At 42.6% G+C, this 16,871-nt stretch overlaps 2 protein-coding genes across 2 annotated transcripts in view; one reads left to right on the forward strand and one right to left on the reverse strand.

Moving 5' to 3' along the window:
- Nucleotides 1–475: 475 nt before the first annotated feature.
- Nucleotides 476–2,754, reverse strand: CLDN5 (claudin 5). Its single transcript, XM_020805472.3, has one exon. The coding sequence runs from the start codon at nt 2,592–2,594 to the stop codon at nt 1,935–1,937; it is 660 nt and encodes a 219-aa protein (XP_020661131.1). The 5' UTR covers nt 2,595–2,754; the 3' UTR covers nt 476–1,934.
- Nucleotides 2,755–13,235: 10,481 nt separating this feature from the next.
- LOC110085354 (septin-2) overlaps nt 13,236–16,871 on the forward strand; it is a 71,019-nt gene continuing 67,383 nt past the window's right edge. Inside the window, exon 1 of the mRNA XM_020805456.3 lies at nt 13,236–13,412. The gene's annotated coding sequence lies outside the window, so the exon portion shown is untranslated. The remainder of the gene's footprint in view (nt 13,413–16,871) is intronic.

The raw sequence follows: 16,871 nt of genomic DNA on the forward strand, positions 1-16,871 counted from the left end.
AACCGGACTGCATTTCAAGAGTTCAGAGCCAGCTCTGGGTCAATGTAGTCAAAGATACTTGCCTTTCCTCTGCCTGTTGAAACCTCCCCCCCAATAATCATGTGATGTCAAGTCAATGCTGATTTTTCAGGGTTTTCCAAGTGGGGAATACTGTACACAAAAAGTGGTTTTCCTTTCCTTTCCTCTAGGGGGAGCCCTGGGACTCTACAGCTTGCCCAAGGCTACCCAGGCTGGCTGTAATCCTAGGAGGGCTCAGTGGGGAATTGAACTCGTGACCACTGGATCCATAGCCAGGTATCTAAACCCCTCTATTTTTCTCTAATACATTTGGTAGTTTTTAGAGGTACTGAAAGATTTATTTTTTTTCTTTTTCAATGAAACAGAAAAAGCAGAGTAAGGCACTATTTTGCTAAAACATATTCTAAAAGCATTGGGTATTCTTCAAGAACAAGTAAATTCAGGAACAGAGATATAATTTTTTTTTTTTTTGCTACCTGAGCAAATTTTTATTCAAATCCAGTCACTTAAAAAAAAATAGACATGCAGTCATCATAGACAGATAATAAATAAACAAACAAACAGGTGTATAAAATTAATACAAAGGTATTTGATTTGAAAACACACTGCTGAGAACTGCAGTAGACGGAGGGTAGGGTGTGAAATTGCATCAAATCCAGTACCAGCAACATCTCCTGTGCCAAATCTCAAAAAAGTTTTACAAGAACAGACATAGGTTCAGAATGCTAGGTCAAAACTTTTTCATCGGTAGTAAAAATGGATCCTTTTAAACCGTTTTTTCAGACCTGGGACTGAGTTTATTTGCAAGAAAAAATTTAAAAAAATAGGAAAAAACCACAATACTTTAATGGTTTGCATTTTTGAAAAATCAAGTCTAACCTCTTTTGGCGCACAACTTAACATTAATTACTCCATCATGCATGTTCAAAGAAAAAACAGTTTAAAAGGAGGAAATCTTACCCTGCTGTTTGATCAGACATCGTGACCTGCCAGTCACTTTCTCTAACGAGTCTGACACAATTCCAGAGGCTTAATTTAACCCAACAGGCAGCTAACCCCCAATAATGGGTTTCTAAAAAAATGCAACTAGAGAGCAACATTTGTTTAAAAAGATCTAATACGCCTGGCTTCCCCATCAAAATGAAGCGAATCATCGGAAACCAATTTTACATCTAAACATTGCTCCTAAATGTAATTAACAACCCCCTCCATCCCTTTGATCAGTGCAGGGGTGTGTGTGAACCTCTGAGATATTTCTTATTTCCAATCAGTAGGTTGGTTTTGCCAAAGATAAATTAACTAAGGGTGACCCTAAACACTGCAAAAAAACAATACTTTAAAAAGTTCAAACTTTCATTTACGTTTTAAAGAGAGACATGGGGTGTGGCTATTAAACCCCCCCACCCACCCTCGTGCTTCCAGTTAAGAAACAAAGCAACACATCTATGGGCCAGGAAAGTCATACATGGAAGAAGTTCAAACTCCCAATTTTCCCCATCATTGAAAAGAAGTCAACAGCGTGGGTTGCTTTTTTGGAAGAAGCGTTCCCCCCCCCTGAGGCTTCCGGTGAAGAAGAGATGCAAAGCATCGTTCTCGATGAGGACTAGTGTGATGTAAAATCCCAATACAAGGAAATCAGACCGTCCTAAAGGCAAGGCTGGATGGAGTTCCTGGATCTTTTAGAAAAGTTCTTCTTTTGCAGAGTTTTTCCTTTTATTTTCTGAAAGGCACAAAAGCAAGCAGGTCCAGGGAGAAAAGTCCAGCGGGGCTGATCCTGGATTAGAGACCTCCAAAGTTTTTGTGTCCACACCACCCTCTCCTATTATCCCCTTTGATTGGGGATGGATGGGTGGGGTGGCCCCCCATCTTTAGAGTCACTTTGGGGGTCCCATCCTGATCCCCCCCCCAATGGCTTCTCAGACGTAGTTCTTCTTGTCGTACTCCCCGTTGGCAGTGCTGGTGGGCCGTCGGGGGGCGGAATATTTGACGGGAAAAGCAGAGAGGTCTCCTTTGCGGGCGCAGGATGATGCGCAGATGAGCGACCCTCCGAGGAAGAGGAGGAAGGCGGCTGCCCAGCCGAGGTAGAGGGCGGCCCCCATCTCCCGCTTCTGCGAGGCTTGGACGGTGGGGTCGTAGAAGTTGCTGATGATGATGTTGGCGAACCAGCACGGGGGCACCAGGACCAGGAGTCCGCACACCAGGAAGAGGGCGCCCCCTACCGCCGCCACCCAGTCCTTGACCTTGCCGGCCCGCACGCAGGTGGTGCACTGGGCGCCCACCACCGTCACCATCAGGGCCACCAGCCCCATCAAGCCCCCGATGACCATCAGGGTCCGGCCGGCTTGCACCTCCGGGCTGAGGGCCAGGATGGAGTCGAAGACCTTGCACTGCATCTGCCCGGTGCTCTGGACCACGCACGCCATCCACAGGCCCTCCCACGTCGTCTGGGCCACCACGATGTTGCTCTCGAGGTACGCCGACACTTGCCACATGGGCAAGCTGGCCACCAGGATGGCCCCCACCCAGCCCAGCACGCTCAGCGTCAAGCCCAGGATCTGCACCGCTCCGGAGGCCATGGCTTGAGATGCCCGGTCCCCTTTTCAGACGATCCCAAGAAAAAAAGGCGCTTCTCGGGCTCCGATTTCCCCTTTTTTTGTGCTTTGGAGCGCGCGCGCACACCTCGATTCCTCTTTAGGTTCTTGGCCGCGATCCGGAGCGCGTCTGGAACGCCGAGGCTCGACGGGAGTCTTTTTATCCCTGCCCGGGAGGGGGGAAAAGGCGGGGGAGGCGCCTCTTCCCGCGAGGGCCAATCAGAAGCCGGGAGGGTCCCGCTGTCGGCCAATCAGGGCGCGGTGGGAAAGAAAGGCGCCTCGGCACGCGGGCAGCTGAGTCAGCCTCTGAGACGGGGCGGGCGAGCAGGATTTGAACCCGGGTGGGGTGTGTGCGTGTGAAAGGGAAAAAGGGAACCGGGTTTTGAAGCCAGCCAGTTCTGGACCGGGGGGTGCATCGGGTCCTTCGGATTGCCAAAGAAAGCACGAGGAATGTAGGGGTGTGAATGGGGGCTTCCCTGATTTCCAGAAAGGAGGGTTGGCCATCGTGACTGCTCAGAAGGAAGTGGTGGTGGTGGATCGGGCCCTTTAGAGTCGTGCGGAACGAGGGTTAAAGCAGGCAAGGACAGGAAGGGTTTAATTTTATTTTATTTGCGAGTCTTGTTGGGGGCAAGTGGGACGGGGAAAGAACACCCCATAAGTTTAGGGAAAGGAAGACAAGAGTAGGCTGTGAAGTGTCTGGTGTCCAAGATGATGATGATGATGCTTGAACAGCTGGAAAGGACCCTGTGGGTCATTGAGTCCAGACCCGTTCAAGGAGACCCAGTTGGGGGATCGAACTCCCAACGTCTGCCTAAGCCGCTGAGCGATCCAGGGGTTCAAGGTAGAAAGCTCAGTCCAGGGGCCAAATTCGATTATTCGTATTTATTTATTAAGAAATTGTGCTCCCTACCTTTAGGCCGACCGAGGAGCAGTATGTGTGTGGGGGGGCAGATTCTAGATGGAGTGGAAAGGCGGCCCCAGATATTTATTTATTTATTTATTTATTTATTTATTTATTTATTTATTTATTTATTTATTTATTTATTTAACCTATATGCCACCCACACTACCCGAAGGTCTCTAAATATGTTAGAGTCGCGGAATTTCTTGTTGCACCAAAGTGGAACATGCACGCCCATGCGCTCGCACAAGTAAAGAAGGACTCGCACATGTACACATACACACAGGAGCATGCACGCACACACACACACACACACACACACACACACACACACACACACACACACACACACACACACACACACACACACACACACACACACACACACACACACACAATCAGCCATATTTCTGTCTCCTCCTCCGTCTCCCTGTGCCTGGTTTCAAAGTTGGGTGGTTAGGTTAGCCATTAATCTTTATTTTCTCATCCTCCCTCCGTCTCTCTCCGTCTCTCTCTCTCTCTCTCTTTGTGCCAAACTCACACAGAGTAGACTATGTCTAGATGGGTGACATATAAATGCAATCAATCAATCAATCAATCAATCAATAAATAAATAAGAGTGGGATGACATCGAGAATTCAACTGGAGGGGAAGACGGGTAGAATCCTGACCCTCCGTTCCGTAGTTTGGACACTGGCTGAGGTGGGGGGGGAGCACCCCATTTTGCCCTAACCCAACGAGCCAGCATGATTTGGACTTCAGTTCCCAGAAGCCCCAGGTAGAGCGGCTGATGGTGGGGGATTCTGGGAGTTGAAGCTGAAAACAACCGGCAAGAATAAAATAAGACGATAAACTACCGTATTTTCAGGCAGAAATGTATCTCCTGGAAAAGAATTTGCTTCAATGTGTACATATCTATTTATTTACTTTTTTTTTCTTTTATGGCATTTACGCCCTGCTGTAAAGGTTAAAAAATGCTTTTGTGAGTGGATCAAATTTGAATAAAAACTGGACAGTCTCTGCTTTCAGGCTCAACATCTTTTTAGAAAATACGCAAATGGGATAGGGAGGGGAAAGGATTCCAGCTTGTGACGGGCGACACGTTGTCCAGTCTTGCTGGACTACAAATCCTATCGTTCCCAGTCAGTGGCCATGCTGCCTGTGGACAATGGATATTGTGTGGGTCAAACATCTGGGGGCCATCAAGCAGGACTGTGCTAGATCGGTGGTTCCCAACCTTGGGTCCCCAGATGTTCCTGGACTAAAACTCCCAGAAGCCTTCACCACTAGCTGTGCTGCCCAGGAATTTGTGGGAGTTGTAGTCCTAGAACATCTGGGAACCTAAGGCTGTGCTAGACACACCAATTTCTGGTTTGCTCTATGGCATGAACCTGTTGTAAAAGCCACAGGATTATGATGGGTTGTAAGGCGCATTGTCACAGATCAAAGCTTCTCAGGGAGGATTATAAGGAACTGTCAAGGAAATGAGGATGCCATAAATAGGAAACCAGCTAGCAAGAAACGCCCAGAGTGGAGAAAGCCAAAATCCTTAAAATTGCACCTATAATTTGTGAATCACGCAGGGAGAAACAATTCACTTTGTGGATCAAGTTGGTGGAAAAAGATTCTACAGCAGCCCTTCTGGGCATTATCATCCATGAGAAGAAAAGCAGACGGGGGCCAAAATCCTCTTGAGTAGCTACTCCGGTGTCGCTTGAATTTGTGCCGGAAGCTGGAAAATCCTTGCGAACGCGGATACCATGCCTTGCAAGCAGTTGTGTGTGTGTGTTGTGCAACCATTTGACACTGTTAAGTTGTTCAACCAGAAAATGGCAATAAATTCTTAGCGAAACTCATCAGAACGCCTGGGCGTGTAAATTTCGGCTACGTGAACAGCAAGAAGATTTTGACCAAAGTGTACCAGGAATCCTCTTAAGATTTTACAGAAAGACCTTTTAATGGGTGAATGTCTTGCAGTGCCCCAAATGTGGTTGGATTCCGAAGCCCATCAGCCCCATCTAGCGCTGTGAATGGGCCCACTGCCATGTGGAAGTCTACAACCTATGTCCTAATCCTCTGTTTTGAAACGGATAGAGGTGGAATTACCGTTTTGTGTTTCCTGATGAATGTCGGAAAACGCTTTTCTCATTTGGGTTTTAAACACCTGTGTTTTCACTTTAAACTGGAAGACTTACCGGCTTTGGCACTCCGCGTTGAGCGTCTCCAGGCAGAGAGGGTGACGTCCTGCCCCTGCCGGAGATTTCCTGCAATAAAGAGATGCCATTGTGTCTTGCTGGTTGGCTCCCGGTGGAGAGAACAATAAAACGAAACCCCCACCCACTCCCCTTTTTCTAAGAGGAAGTTTGTCTTATCCTTTATGGCAAGACGCAGAAAAAACGGGTCAACTCTGAACCTTCTTGGTATTAAAAAAAAGAGCGAAAGGAGAAAAATAATGGCAAAGTTATGTGTTCGTTCTGTAGGCAGAACAGAACGTACGGAAAGCCAGACTAGATTCAGATGAAGGAGGAGTGAAAGTTGGTGGAGCAACAAACGTCCAGCGGGCAGAAAGCAGCAATGACTTGAAATGGCTTTTAATGAAAGGGAAAGAAGAAAGTGCCAAAGCAGGGCTACAGTTGAACATTAAAACAAATGTCATTGTTGTTGTTCTTTAGTCGTTAAGTCATGTCTGACTCTTCGTGACCCCTTGGACCAGAGCACGCCAGGCCCTCCTGTCTTCCACTGCCTCCCGCAGTTTATTCACATTCATGTTGGTTGCTTCGACGACACTGCCCAACCATCTCGTGCTCTGTCATCCCCTTCTCCTGAAAAAGAGTTTGCCATCAGCAAAAATAGAACAGAAACAAAATGAAAGGAAATCACAAAACAATACTGAAAGAGTTTTGAAATATCCTCAGTAGAAGAATGATATTGCAAGTTAGGGTTGAATAATGATAATGTGTAAACTAAGGACTCTGTCATTCTATTATTATTATTTAATTCTGTTATTATATTCACAAAATATTTTCAAATTAATTTGAAAAGCCAAGATGATGATGGGCACAAAGCCATGTTTTTTTTTGTTTATTTTATTTTAATTCCATTTTTCTCCCTAGATGGGTCCCCAAAATTGGCATACAATGAGAAGGAATATCAACAATTATTTAAAACAAATCAATCAAGATTAATATACTCTGCATTTAACACAGTGTTTTAAAATTTAACATTTTAAAGGATCCCCTCATCTTAATTGCCTCCCGACTCCCTTAAAGCCTTTCTAAAGAGATATGTTTTCACCTGCTGATGGAAGGAAAGAAAGGAAGGAGCTACTGAGGGAAGGGGTTCCATATTGTGGGAACAACCACAAAAAAGGTCCCACTCAGCTCCCCACCAGATACGCTTGTGAGAAAGATGGGAGCAAGAGGAGACCCTTAGCTGAGAATATTCATATGTGTCTGGAGGAGTCTTTAAAATAGTTTGAACCTATGTTGTGAATGAAGATCAATAGTTAGAGTCAGGGTGTTAAGCTATTGATCTTTTGAATATCACTGAAATCACATCAGCTCCAGCCAGCTGGGCCAATGGTCAGAGCAGATGTGAGCTGTACCATTCATTCATTCATTCATTCATTCATTCATTCATTCATTCATTCATTCATTCATTCATTCGTATGTGCCTTTCTCCCTATAGGAAACTCAAGGCAGAGCTCACAACGTATAAAACTATAAAACAGACACAATTTCAAAATACTATATAAAGATCGTGTTTCCCTGAAAATAAGACAGGGTCTTATATTAATTTTTGCTCCAAAAACCGCATTAAGGCTTATTTTCAGGGGATGTTTTATTTCTTTTATGTACAACCATCTACATTTATTCCAAAACAGTCATGTCATCATCTTCTGGTCGCTGCTCAATGGTGGAGGGCAGGGTTTCACTTAACTGGGGCTTATTTTGGGGGTAGGGCTTATATTACAAGCATCCTGAAAAATCATACTAGGGCTTAATTTCAGGTTAGGTCTTATTTTTGGGGAAAATAAGCCGTAGTTAAGTGACCCTAGTTGTTATATATTATATTGTTAACTAGGGCTTATTCCCCCTGAAAATAATTAATATATATAATTATTTATAAATAAATAAATTTAACTGATATTAAGATTCAAAACCAAGATTAAAACCAGTTAGAAAACATTTTAACTATCAACCCTGTGAGATTTCCTACTCCGGGTCTAAAGGAACTGAGTCCACACCACAGGATAAATCAATCAGCGCAAGTGAGATTGAGGTCAAAAAAGCCTTACATGAAGCACATCTATTTCAGTAAACTCTCAAAGGTCGTGATCTTTGTTGCCTGAGTAGGAGCACAGAGTTCCTAATTTCCTCATCGGTGTGTCTGGCGCGCAGTGCCTAAAAAGGACATGGTCATGTTGTGGATGTTAACCACAAATGCTTCCTCTGTGGAAACCGGGAAGTGATCACATCGAATAGCAGCCGAGCACGCCCTATGACGGATAAGCCGACCCCGTAGGAAGAGTGTCCTAAGGGGTGCTGCGGTCATCTTTTTAAAAATTGCAACTTTTCCTTCTGCACAGGATGCCTGGACCTTAAGACTGCAGATTACGAAGGGCAGCTAGACCTTGAAGATCTGCAAGCCATCGGTCAGATCGGTCAACGGTGAAAGCCCTTAACGGTTTAGGAGCTTGACCCTTCTTGGAAGGTCTCTCTTAGAAATCAGCTGCCCATCTCACCCTCTCCTCTCAATCCACAATGCTAAAATCAGCCACGCTGAGGGAGCCCCTAAAAGGGAACCACATGGAATCAGATCTTCTCAGCGGTGGCCCCCTATGTTTGGAATACGTTACCCTATGAGATACTTTATGCCATATTCTTTCCTTCCTATTGTTAGGAAGTTTGCAAATGATCCCATCCCACCCACCCCTTGTGGTCCAAGAGACTGAAATATCTACTAAAAAGTGAAATATCTACTAAAAATATCCACTAAAAACCTCTTTTTAATAGAGACCCTTCCAAGCTGATAATACTTGTTTCCTTTCCACGTTGTTGTTGAAGCATTTGAAGCATTTTTTTTAATTATTTTAAATTTTAAACTTTGTTATCCAAAGTTTTAAATTTTCAAGTTTGTTGTCAAAAGTATCCGTTCTTTAAAAAAAAAGTCATATTCGATGTGTATTTTAATGATGAGTGCCTGGAGAGTTTTTGAGCTCCAGCAGGGAGGCCAATGCCATAAAATCCATAACAAAATGCACAGCATACATCTAAACTCAGGGTTTTGCAGGAAATCTTAGCTTGGCACTCTCTGGATATGTTAGACTACAATGTCCATTATCCACAGTGAGTGTAGGCATTCACCTGCTTGCACTTTCTGAACCTCTTTGTTTTTAAAATCATGTCATGGCTACGTGCTACAAGCTTCTTTTCACCTCCTCCTCCCTGGCTTGATTGATTGATTGATTGATTGATTGATTGATTGATTGATAACCCAGCTTCTCAGCAAGCCTGAATCCTCCATCATGTTCCCACCCTTCCTCTGTTCCCTCTGCTTGTGTAAGTCACACATGTCCGCCACCAGAGTCACGGAGCCTGTGGCTGTCTCAAAAGGAAGGGAAGTCTGTGGTTTCATTTATGTCACAGGACTCTAATCATCATTTTGCAGCCTTTAGCTGTGGCTACTTTGTTTGCTTCAGACGCTGGATTTGCCTGCGATGGGACGGATGCATGTTCATGACTAGTGATCCTTACTGTCAGATATCACATGCAGAGAAGGTGACATCATGCAGAGGCTAAAAAGAATTACATAGCCAGCAAATAGAAGCATGAAGTGGGGTTTGACATAATGGAATTCATTTGGGTCAGAGAACGTCCACACAACAAGAAAGTACATTTTGTTTTGTTTTATTTTATTTTATTTCTTATTCTCATTTATGTTTCCCGGCTCTGGGTGGAACAGACCGTTTGGTATTTTTATACTTCCTAAAACATTTTTATAGCTGGCAGGATAGCTCAGTGGTTTACATCTCTGGCTGTGGAGCCAGAGGTTGGGAGTTCGATTCCCCCACTGGGCCTCCTGGGAGAAGAACCAGCCTGGGTAGCCTTGGGCCAGCTGCACAGTCCCAGGGCATGCCCGGAAGGCAGCAATGGCAAGCCACATCTGAGTACTGTATTCTTTACTTGGAAAAAACTGAAATTGACTTGACAGCATGTGATCATTGACATTAATACATTTTATATCCCACAATGCACTGAAATTCTCTTTGAGGCTCAGAAACCTCTGTTCTCATAATATAGTGTTTATTTTAAGAAGTTTAAACTGCTAAACAGCAACCAGAGACAACACATATAATAAACCCGGCAGCAAATGGAATAGGACTTTGATCTAAATTAGAATTTTGAGCAAGATCTACGCCCAGAAAGAGGGAGATTCACTCTCTAAATGCAACACAGCTTGGATCCAATTGGTCTAGGGACTGTAATAAACATATGTATGTATATATCGAGGAGAGACGTTCCTACGGGTAATGTGGTCTTAAACCATGAAGGTTATAGTGACCCTTTCCAGGGTTTTCCAGGTAGAGAATACTCAAAAGTGGTTGACCATTCCCTTCTTCTGGGGTGCCCTGGGACTGTGCAGCTTGCCCAAGGCCACCCAGGCTGGCCAGATACCTAAACCACTGAGCTATCCAGCAAGCTCATAGCACCTTAAAAATTGACAAACCCATCAAGTCGGAAAAAGCAGGTTGCAATTTCTGGAAGTTCAGACCAAAATAAACTTGTTGATCTTCAGGTTGCTGCAATCTCTTTTACTTTGCGCTGTTTTTGTTCTTTTTGCTGCTGAAACAGTCAAACACGATAGCCTCTAAAAACAGGAGGAAGTCAGAAAGTGGCATATTTTTAGAGACGCAACATGGAACAATTGGGAAACTCTTGCTACACCTCTTTGTCATATTATCTATTTGGGGCATTTGAAATAAGGTATTTTAAAGGAAGTTTGAAAAGAATGTGGGGTTTTTTTTGTGTGCGTATGTGTATATGCCTGCAATCAGACATAAACTCACTAAACTTTGACACTGGGACAAAAGAAAGGAAATTGCCAGTCTTTTTAAAATTCCTCTATCCTGTTGTTGTTGTTTTTTTTGGGGGGGGGGTTAAGGATCTAAATTAGACACGATATTAACAATATAAGAACAATTAAACTACATATTATTCTATTTAAATATCTGACTTGCTGCCATCTTCTGCTTGGATCCAGGCATCCATCTATCCATTCATTCATTCAACAATTAATTGACTTGACAGCACTTTATTATTATTATTAAGGTACCAAAAGATGTTGTTTTTATCCGCCACTCAAATGTTGTGATTCTATAAAGCTCAACTGGGCTACATCTGCCCCCCCCCCCGATAATGGAAATTCATGATCCCTCAGGATGGGCAGCCCTGGATTTGGCAAATGGAAACTGCAGTGTGACAACATCTGGAAAGCCACATGTTCCCAATCCTCCTGTAAACAGGCCCGAATCCATGTCTGATATCCCTTTGCCCATTTACACAAAGGGAATGACTTTTTGGATTCCAACTGTCTTCAAGAAATCTCTGTAGATGTTATCTGCCGCATACGGAGTCTCATGATTTAGCATAGAACAGCTGAGGGTCTATACAGTACAGATTTCTGAACATCTGGCAGTTCATCTCTAAACATTATACCATGTGCAGAACTGCACCACAGGACTTCCGCGTCGGGAGGGAGAAAGACAGGGTTTTCCCACGTGGAGTTGTTTTCTTTTTAAGAGAGCACTGTGATTCTGAACATATAGGTACAAACAGTTAGTCAATAGTCTCTGGGTGATTAAAAAAATAAGAATACTGTCAAAAGTATCCTGGTGTGGAAGGTTTATGCTGCACGCTTTTCTAATCCAGCGTAGGCAGAGAAGCAGTTAAAATGAATACTAGTAGCATATTAATTTGTACAGTAAACAACTTCATCAGCACTTATCTAAACACTATTGTTTTAAGAGCCTGGCAGCGCGGGCCAAGGGACATTTGTCTGCGCCATGGCATTTTCAAAGGTTAGGCCTTATCTTTGCAACCATAAGAGGAGTTATTTTCCCCTTTTCTTTTTGATTTACTAACATGTCCCAAGGGAGGGGATATAAATGTGAAATCAAAATGGGCCCAGGAAGCTGCTCCTGCCTAAAACTCACTGAAGTCAACTACTGCCATTATTTTGTAGATTCAGCTCATTTGTGATCTATACCCAATATTAACTCTATAATGTTTTTTTTTTTTTTAAATCTTGGTCTATTTCTATCCTGCCTATGAATTGCAAACTTTTGTTCTTCAACTATCCCTGGGAAGCCAGCCACGTACATGAGGGAGGTTATCCTCTGGCTTGAATTTAGGGTTGTAGAAGCTCAAAAGTACCTTTAGGAAAAAAGTATGTGTCAATGTATTTGTGTGCTTGTGCAGAGCTTCTAAAACAGCCAACAAGGGTGAGCATGTTCAGTTGCCATAGAGCCGTTGGGAGGAGAAATGGATGTGAAATGGATAACCAACCTTCCTTTCTTCCTCCCTCTTATCCATCATCAGCTCCTTCCTTCCTTCCTCTTGGCCCACAACAACAACAACATTATGCTGGTTCTTAGTTATTTCTACTTGTTATTTAAGTAACTTGAGTCTGGCCTACACAAGACCCAATCAACACAACAGGAGGTAGTTCTGAGTAAATATGCTATGAAATATGTAGTTTTCAGAGGCAGGGAGAAAGCTCTTGTGTTGCTATTTTTGGAGATAATACAGGCAAGTTTTAGAGACAAATTGTATTTTCAAACACACACACCCATCTTACATTTTATTTAAAATAAAATCTGCACCTAAATTCTTCTACCGGGAGAAAAGTGAGGGAGAAATAAAGTAAAATAAACAAATAAGTCCCATCTCTTTCCTTGCTTACAAGGATGGAAAATACAATATTTATTTATTTACTTGATTTATATGCCGCCTTTCTTGCAATAGCTGGCTGGACAGCTCAGTAGTTGAGGTCTCTGGCTGTGGAGTCAGAGGGTCTGAGTTCGATTCCCCCATTGGGGCTCCTTGACAAGGGCTGGACCCAATGATCCATATGGTATCTTCTAGTGCTGCAGTTCTAAGATGATGATGATGATGGCATAGGACACTTTATGACACTTTATGACATCACAGTAAATTAAGATACCATCATTAAATCAGTATTACAAAATGAACATTATTTAAAATGCATGTAAACATTACAATAAATCCAAGAGTTTATCATTAAAATGGGATTCCAAAATTGCAGTCTTGAAGCTAAAAAAAGAAGTAAATAAAGCCGGTGCAGTCTAGAGAGGAGACTAAAAGATTGAGAAAAGAAGGGAACAAGTCATATTTATATTATCAGTCCTGCCGCCTTGCTTTCTCATCATTTTAATTATGATTAGTTACATTTTATTTCATTTATTTATTTTGTTGGTGTGTTGGTGTTTCTTTTGGATTCTATACTATTGCGTGTATTGTTTTAAGTTGGTTGCTCAAGGATAGGTGTTTTTTTTAAACAAAGAAAATAAACAAACACAGCAGCCAATTAATCACATCTGGGGTGGATGGACTGCCAGGGAAAGGCCTTCTGACTCTGAGAAGCGGGGAAGGCGAGGCGGTCTAGGACTCCCCCCGCCTCTTACTCTATGGTCCTGACGGCGCGTTTCAGTTCGAAAGCGCCGGAGGGCTGCCATAGAGTCCGGCGGGCTAGAGCGCCCCCGCCGAGGCTTCTGGGATACGGGTGGAGGCTGGAAGGAAAAAAAGATCTTTTTTTTCTGGGCCCGGCAACGGATTGAGGCGCTTGAAAGAGGGGGAGAAAAAGTCGAGACTTGGGCTCAGGTAAAAGGGGTAACGGGATTACTTTCCAGCCCTTCTCAGAGTTTGGGTTCCTAGCTGGGTCTTTGCCGACCGTCGCCGACCTGGGAGTTGATTGACAGCTTCAGATTGATTGATTGATTGATTGATTGATTGACAAGCTGACAGACAAGGGTGTGGGGTGGGGTGCCCCCCTCCCTTTTCCCTCCCTGGTTTGTGTTCCTGGCAGGCTGGAAGTTTCTAAGGTAGGTGGGGGGGGGAAGGACAGCGTCTCAAATGTATTTATTCCCCTTTCCCTCCTCATTTTGAGTGACAGCTGCCATTCATTTTTAGGGCATGGAGGAAAGACTCAATTCAGTGGCCTTCACAGTGTTTTTTTTCATGCAGCAATCTTGGGTTAATTTATGAAGGAGCGCTGGTGGCGGCTGCGTATTAAATCACGTTTTATGATCTGTAAAAATACATTTCATTGCTTTGCTGCTTTATTTATTTATTTATTTATTTATTTATTTATTTATTTATTGCTTTCTTTCTTTCTTTCTTTCTTTTATTTAAATTTAAATTTAAATTAATTTTATCTTTATGCCACCTATCTGACAAAGGGCCACTTTAAGCGGTTCACAGGCCATAACAAGAACAAGACAAAGGCAACATCATCCGTGTATTAAATTAACAGATTAAAAGTTAATAGGAAACAATGAAAGCATTTCAAACTAAACTAAAAACAGCCGACAAAGAGGTAAAAGGCTGATGCTTTAACTATGGTATTGCATCATTCCATTATTTTGCTTTAATTAACTTTTTTTTTTTACCCTGCCTTTCTCCGAAGAAAGGAGCCAAGGCAGATTTTATTATTAATGATTATACAATTAATGCCTGGTAGTTTTGGGAGAAAGGACAGAAGCTCTGGAAGAGAGCGCCTGGTCTGCATGAAGAAGCCCAGAGATTAATTTCCATTGCTCACCTTTGCATGAGGAATGCCAGTGATTTAATGATTGCTTTTGATAGAAGTGACTCCAGCTCAATGGAAAACCACAGGGTTAAACTGTTGTAAGTCCCACTGGAATGAGGGGTGGTGGTGATGATATTGATGATGGTTGGAGATGCTCAGCAGAACACATGCTCTGCATGGGCAATGCCTATCCTTGAGATTGCCTTGCAGAATACGTACCTGCCTAAGTGAGCACTGATAGTTATTAAAGCGAGGTTTTGTACAGTATCTCAATAGTACAGTCAACCCTCGACTTACGAACGGCCCTATTTACAAACATTTCGACTTACGAACATCACATATTTTGTATACAGAACATCTCAGGTTAATATATTACCCCCAACCCAGAATGTTCCCACTTCTAGGAGTGAGGACTTTGAGTGATTTCCTAAAAAGGCAGACAGTAACTCAGTGGAAAAGTATGTGTGGGGAAGGGGCCTGTGTCAATTTAATCATTTTTGACACTGATACGTGGTGCCTCACTGTTCTTTTTCTTGTAAAGGTTGAGAAATGGTGATCAAATCAAGGTCAAGGTGATGGAACAGGTTTCATAGTTGAGTGACTTGAAGTTGGGTGTCCCAGATCTTGGTGAGATGGCCATTATCACTACATCCCGTTTACTCAGGCCCCAGTGTCTCTATTTAGAAGGTGCAGACAGTGAGAGATGGAAAAGATTCTCTACCTGAGACTTTTGGAAGCTGACACTGATCAAAGCAGACACTGTGGGACAGATAAGACAGATCATAAAACCTAGTATTAGGTATTAAGTTTTTCTGGCAAGACTGCAGTGATAGACAAAAAGTCAACAGGTAGTCTCACTGTGGCACCAATTTTTTGCACCATAAGACACACTTTTTTCCCACCAAACGGGGGTGGAAAGTCTGTGCGTCTTATGGAGCAAAGAAAACAGATTATATTTTCCTGTTTTCTTCTCCTAAAAAATCGGTGCGTCTTATGGAGCGAAAAATACGGTAATTATTTTATTTTATCTATTTATTTCACTTATATGCCGCCCACACTATCCAAAGGTCTCTGGGCGGATTACAGCAATTTGAATTCAATAAAAAGGTAAAAACTATTAAAATACAATTAAAAATACAATGCCATCAGGACCCACAGTTGATATTATTTCAATTAAAATAATTGAAATTATACATGGAATGGGTGTGTATTTAAGGATGGAAAGTTTCACCTGGTGGATTACCTTGTGTAACACAGCTTTTACTGCCATTATATTTTTGTAAGAGCATAATTAGAGATGTAACATTTCTGAAAATTTCCCTTTTTTTCAGAAAAAAGCAGGGAAGAAAAACATTCCACCACCCCCGAAAAAAATGTGTATATATAACGTTGTCTAGACTAGATTGATGAAGAAATGGAAATTTCCAAAAAATTTTCCAGAAAAAAACAAATATTTTCCCCTGTTTTCCCCCCAGAAAAAAATTGAAGTTTTAAAGAATTTTTACGTCTCTAAAAATGACATACAGATAAATAAATAAAGCAGTCTGCAGAACACTGAACTCCCAAGGTCGATTTTATCTGATAGAATTAGCACTCTTTGTTTCTGTGTTTGCAGTTAACCAAGAGGCATTGGGAATCTTTATCTTGTCTTTCTACACAGGCCCTATTAATGTACAGTATTTCTGGAATGGAAACATGAAAGTGTGAATGTTGGTTTTATAATTTTTTGAGGGAGGTGATGGTAGGTATTCTGCAGTGCAAAGGCAGCTTAAGCAAAGGAAGATCTGTGGATTCTGATCTATAGAAAAGTAAATAGGAAGAGTTATAATGTCTAGTTCTCCAATACTGGAAAACATCACTTTGTCTCTGAGTGAGCAAACAAAAAAATTCTGGGCATGCTCAAAGGAGCTTACTCCCTGGTAAGCGCATATAGGATTACTATCGGAGTGGGGCACCTATGCATATTGATATACAGTGGTGCCTTGCTTGATGACGATAATGCGTTCCAGCAAAATCGCTGTACAGCGAAATCATTGTCAAGCAAAAACAAAAAACTCTTTGAAATGCATTGAAAACTGGTCAGTGCGTTCCAATGGGGGAAATACCTGCTCATCCAGCAAAGATCCTTCATAGGGGAAGCTATTTTGCATCGCTGTCTTCCGGAAATAGGTCCGGAAAACAGCGGGTGGCCATTTTGAAAACCCGACAATCAGTTGTTATTGATTGTCGTGAAGTGAAAAATCGGTTCCCAAAGCAGGGAACTGATCGTTGTAAAACAGAAAACCCCATTTGAATCATCGTTTTGCGATTGCAAAAAACTCATCGTCCAGCAATTTCAGCGTCAAGCGGGGCACCACTGTACTGCCAAATTGCAATTTGTAGTTTTATTACTTCTAGAACTACTTGTAGGAGACACTCTGGATTTCTACATCTCCTCTCTCTCTTTCTTTCTCCGTTTGCTCATAAGCTGCAGATTTTGTGCTTGGCTTTGCAATTCTGAAAACATTTTAGGAATGCCACATGGATTCAGA

Source organism: Pogona vitticeps, chromosome 14, assembly GCF_051106095.1.
Source record: "Pogona vitticeps strain Pit_001003342236 chromosome 14, PviZW2.1, whole genome shotgun sequence".
Lineage (NCBI taxonomy): Eukaryota > Metazoa > Chordata > Lepidosauria > Squamata > Agamidae > Pogona > Pogona vitticeps.

Bases quoted from the DNA above. Each gene is read 5' to 3' on its own strand.
- CLDN5 (XM_020805472.3), bottom strand. From the start codon at position 2,594: ATGGCCTCCGGAGCGGTGCAGATCCTGGGCTTGACGCTGAGCGTGCTG.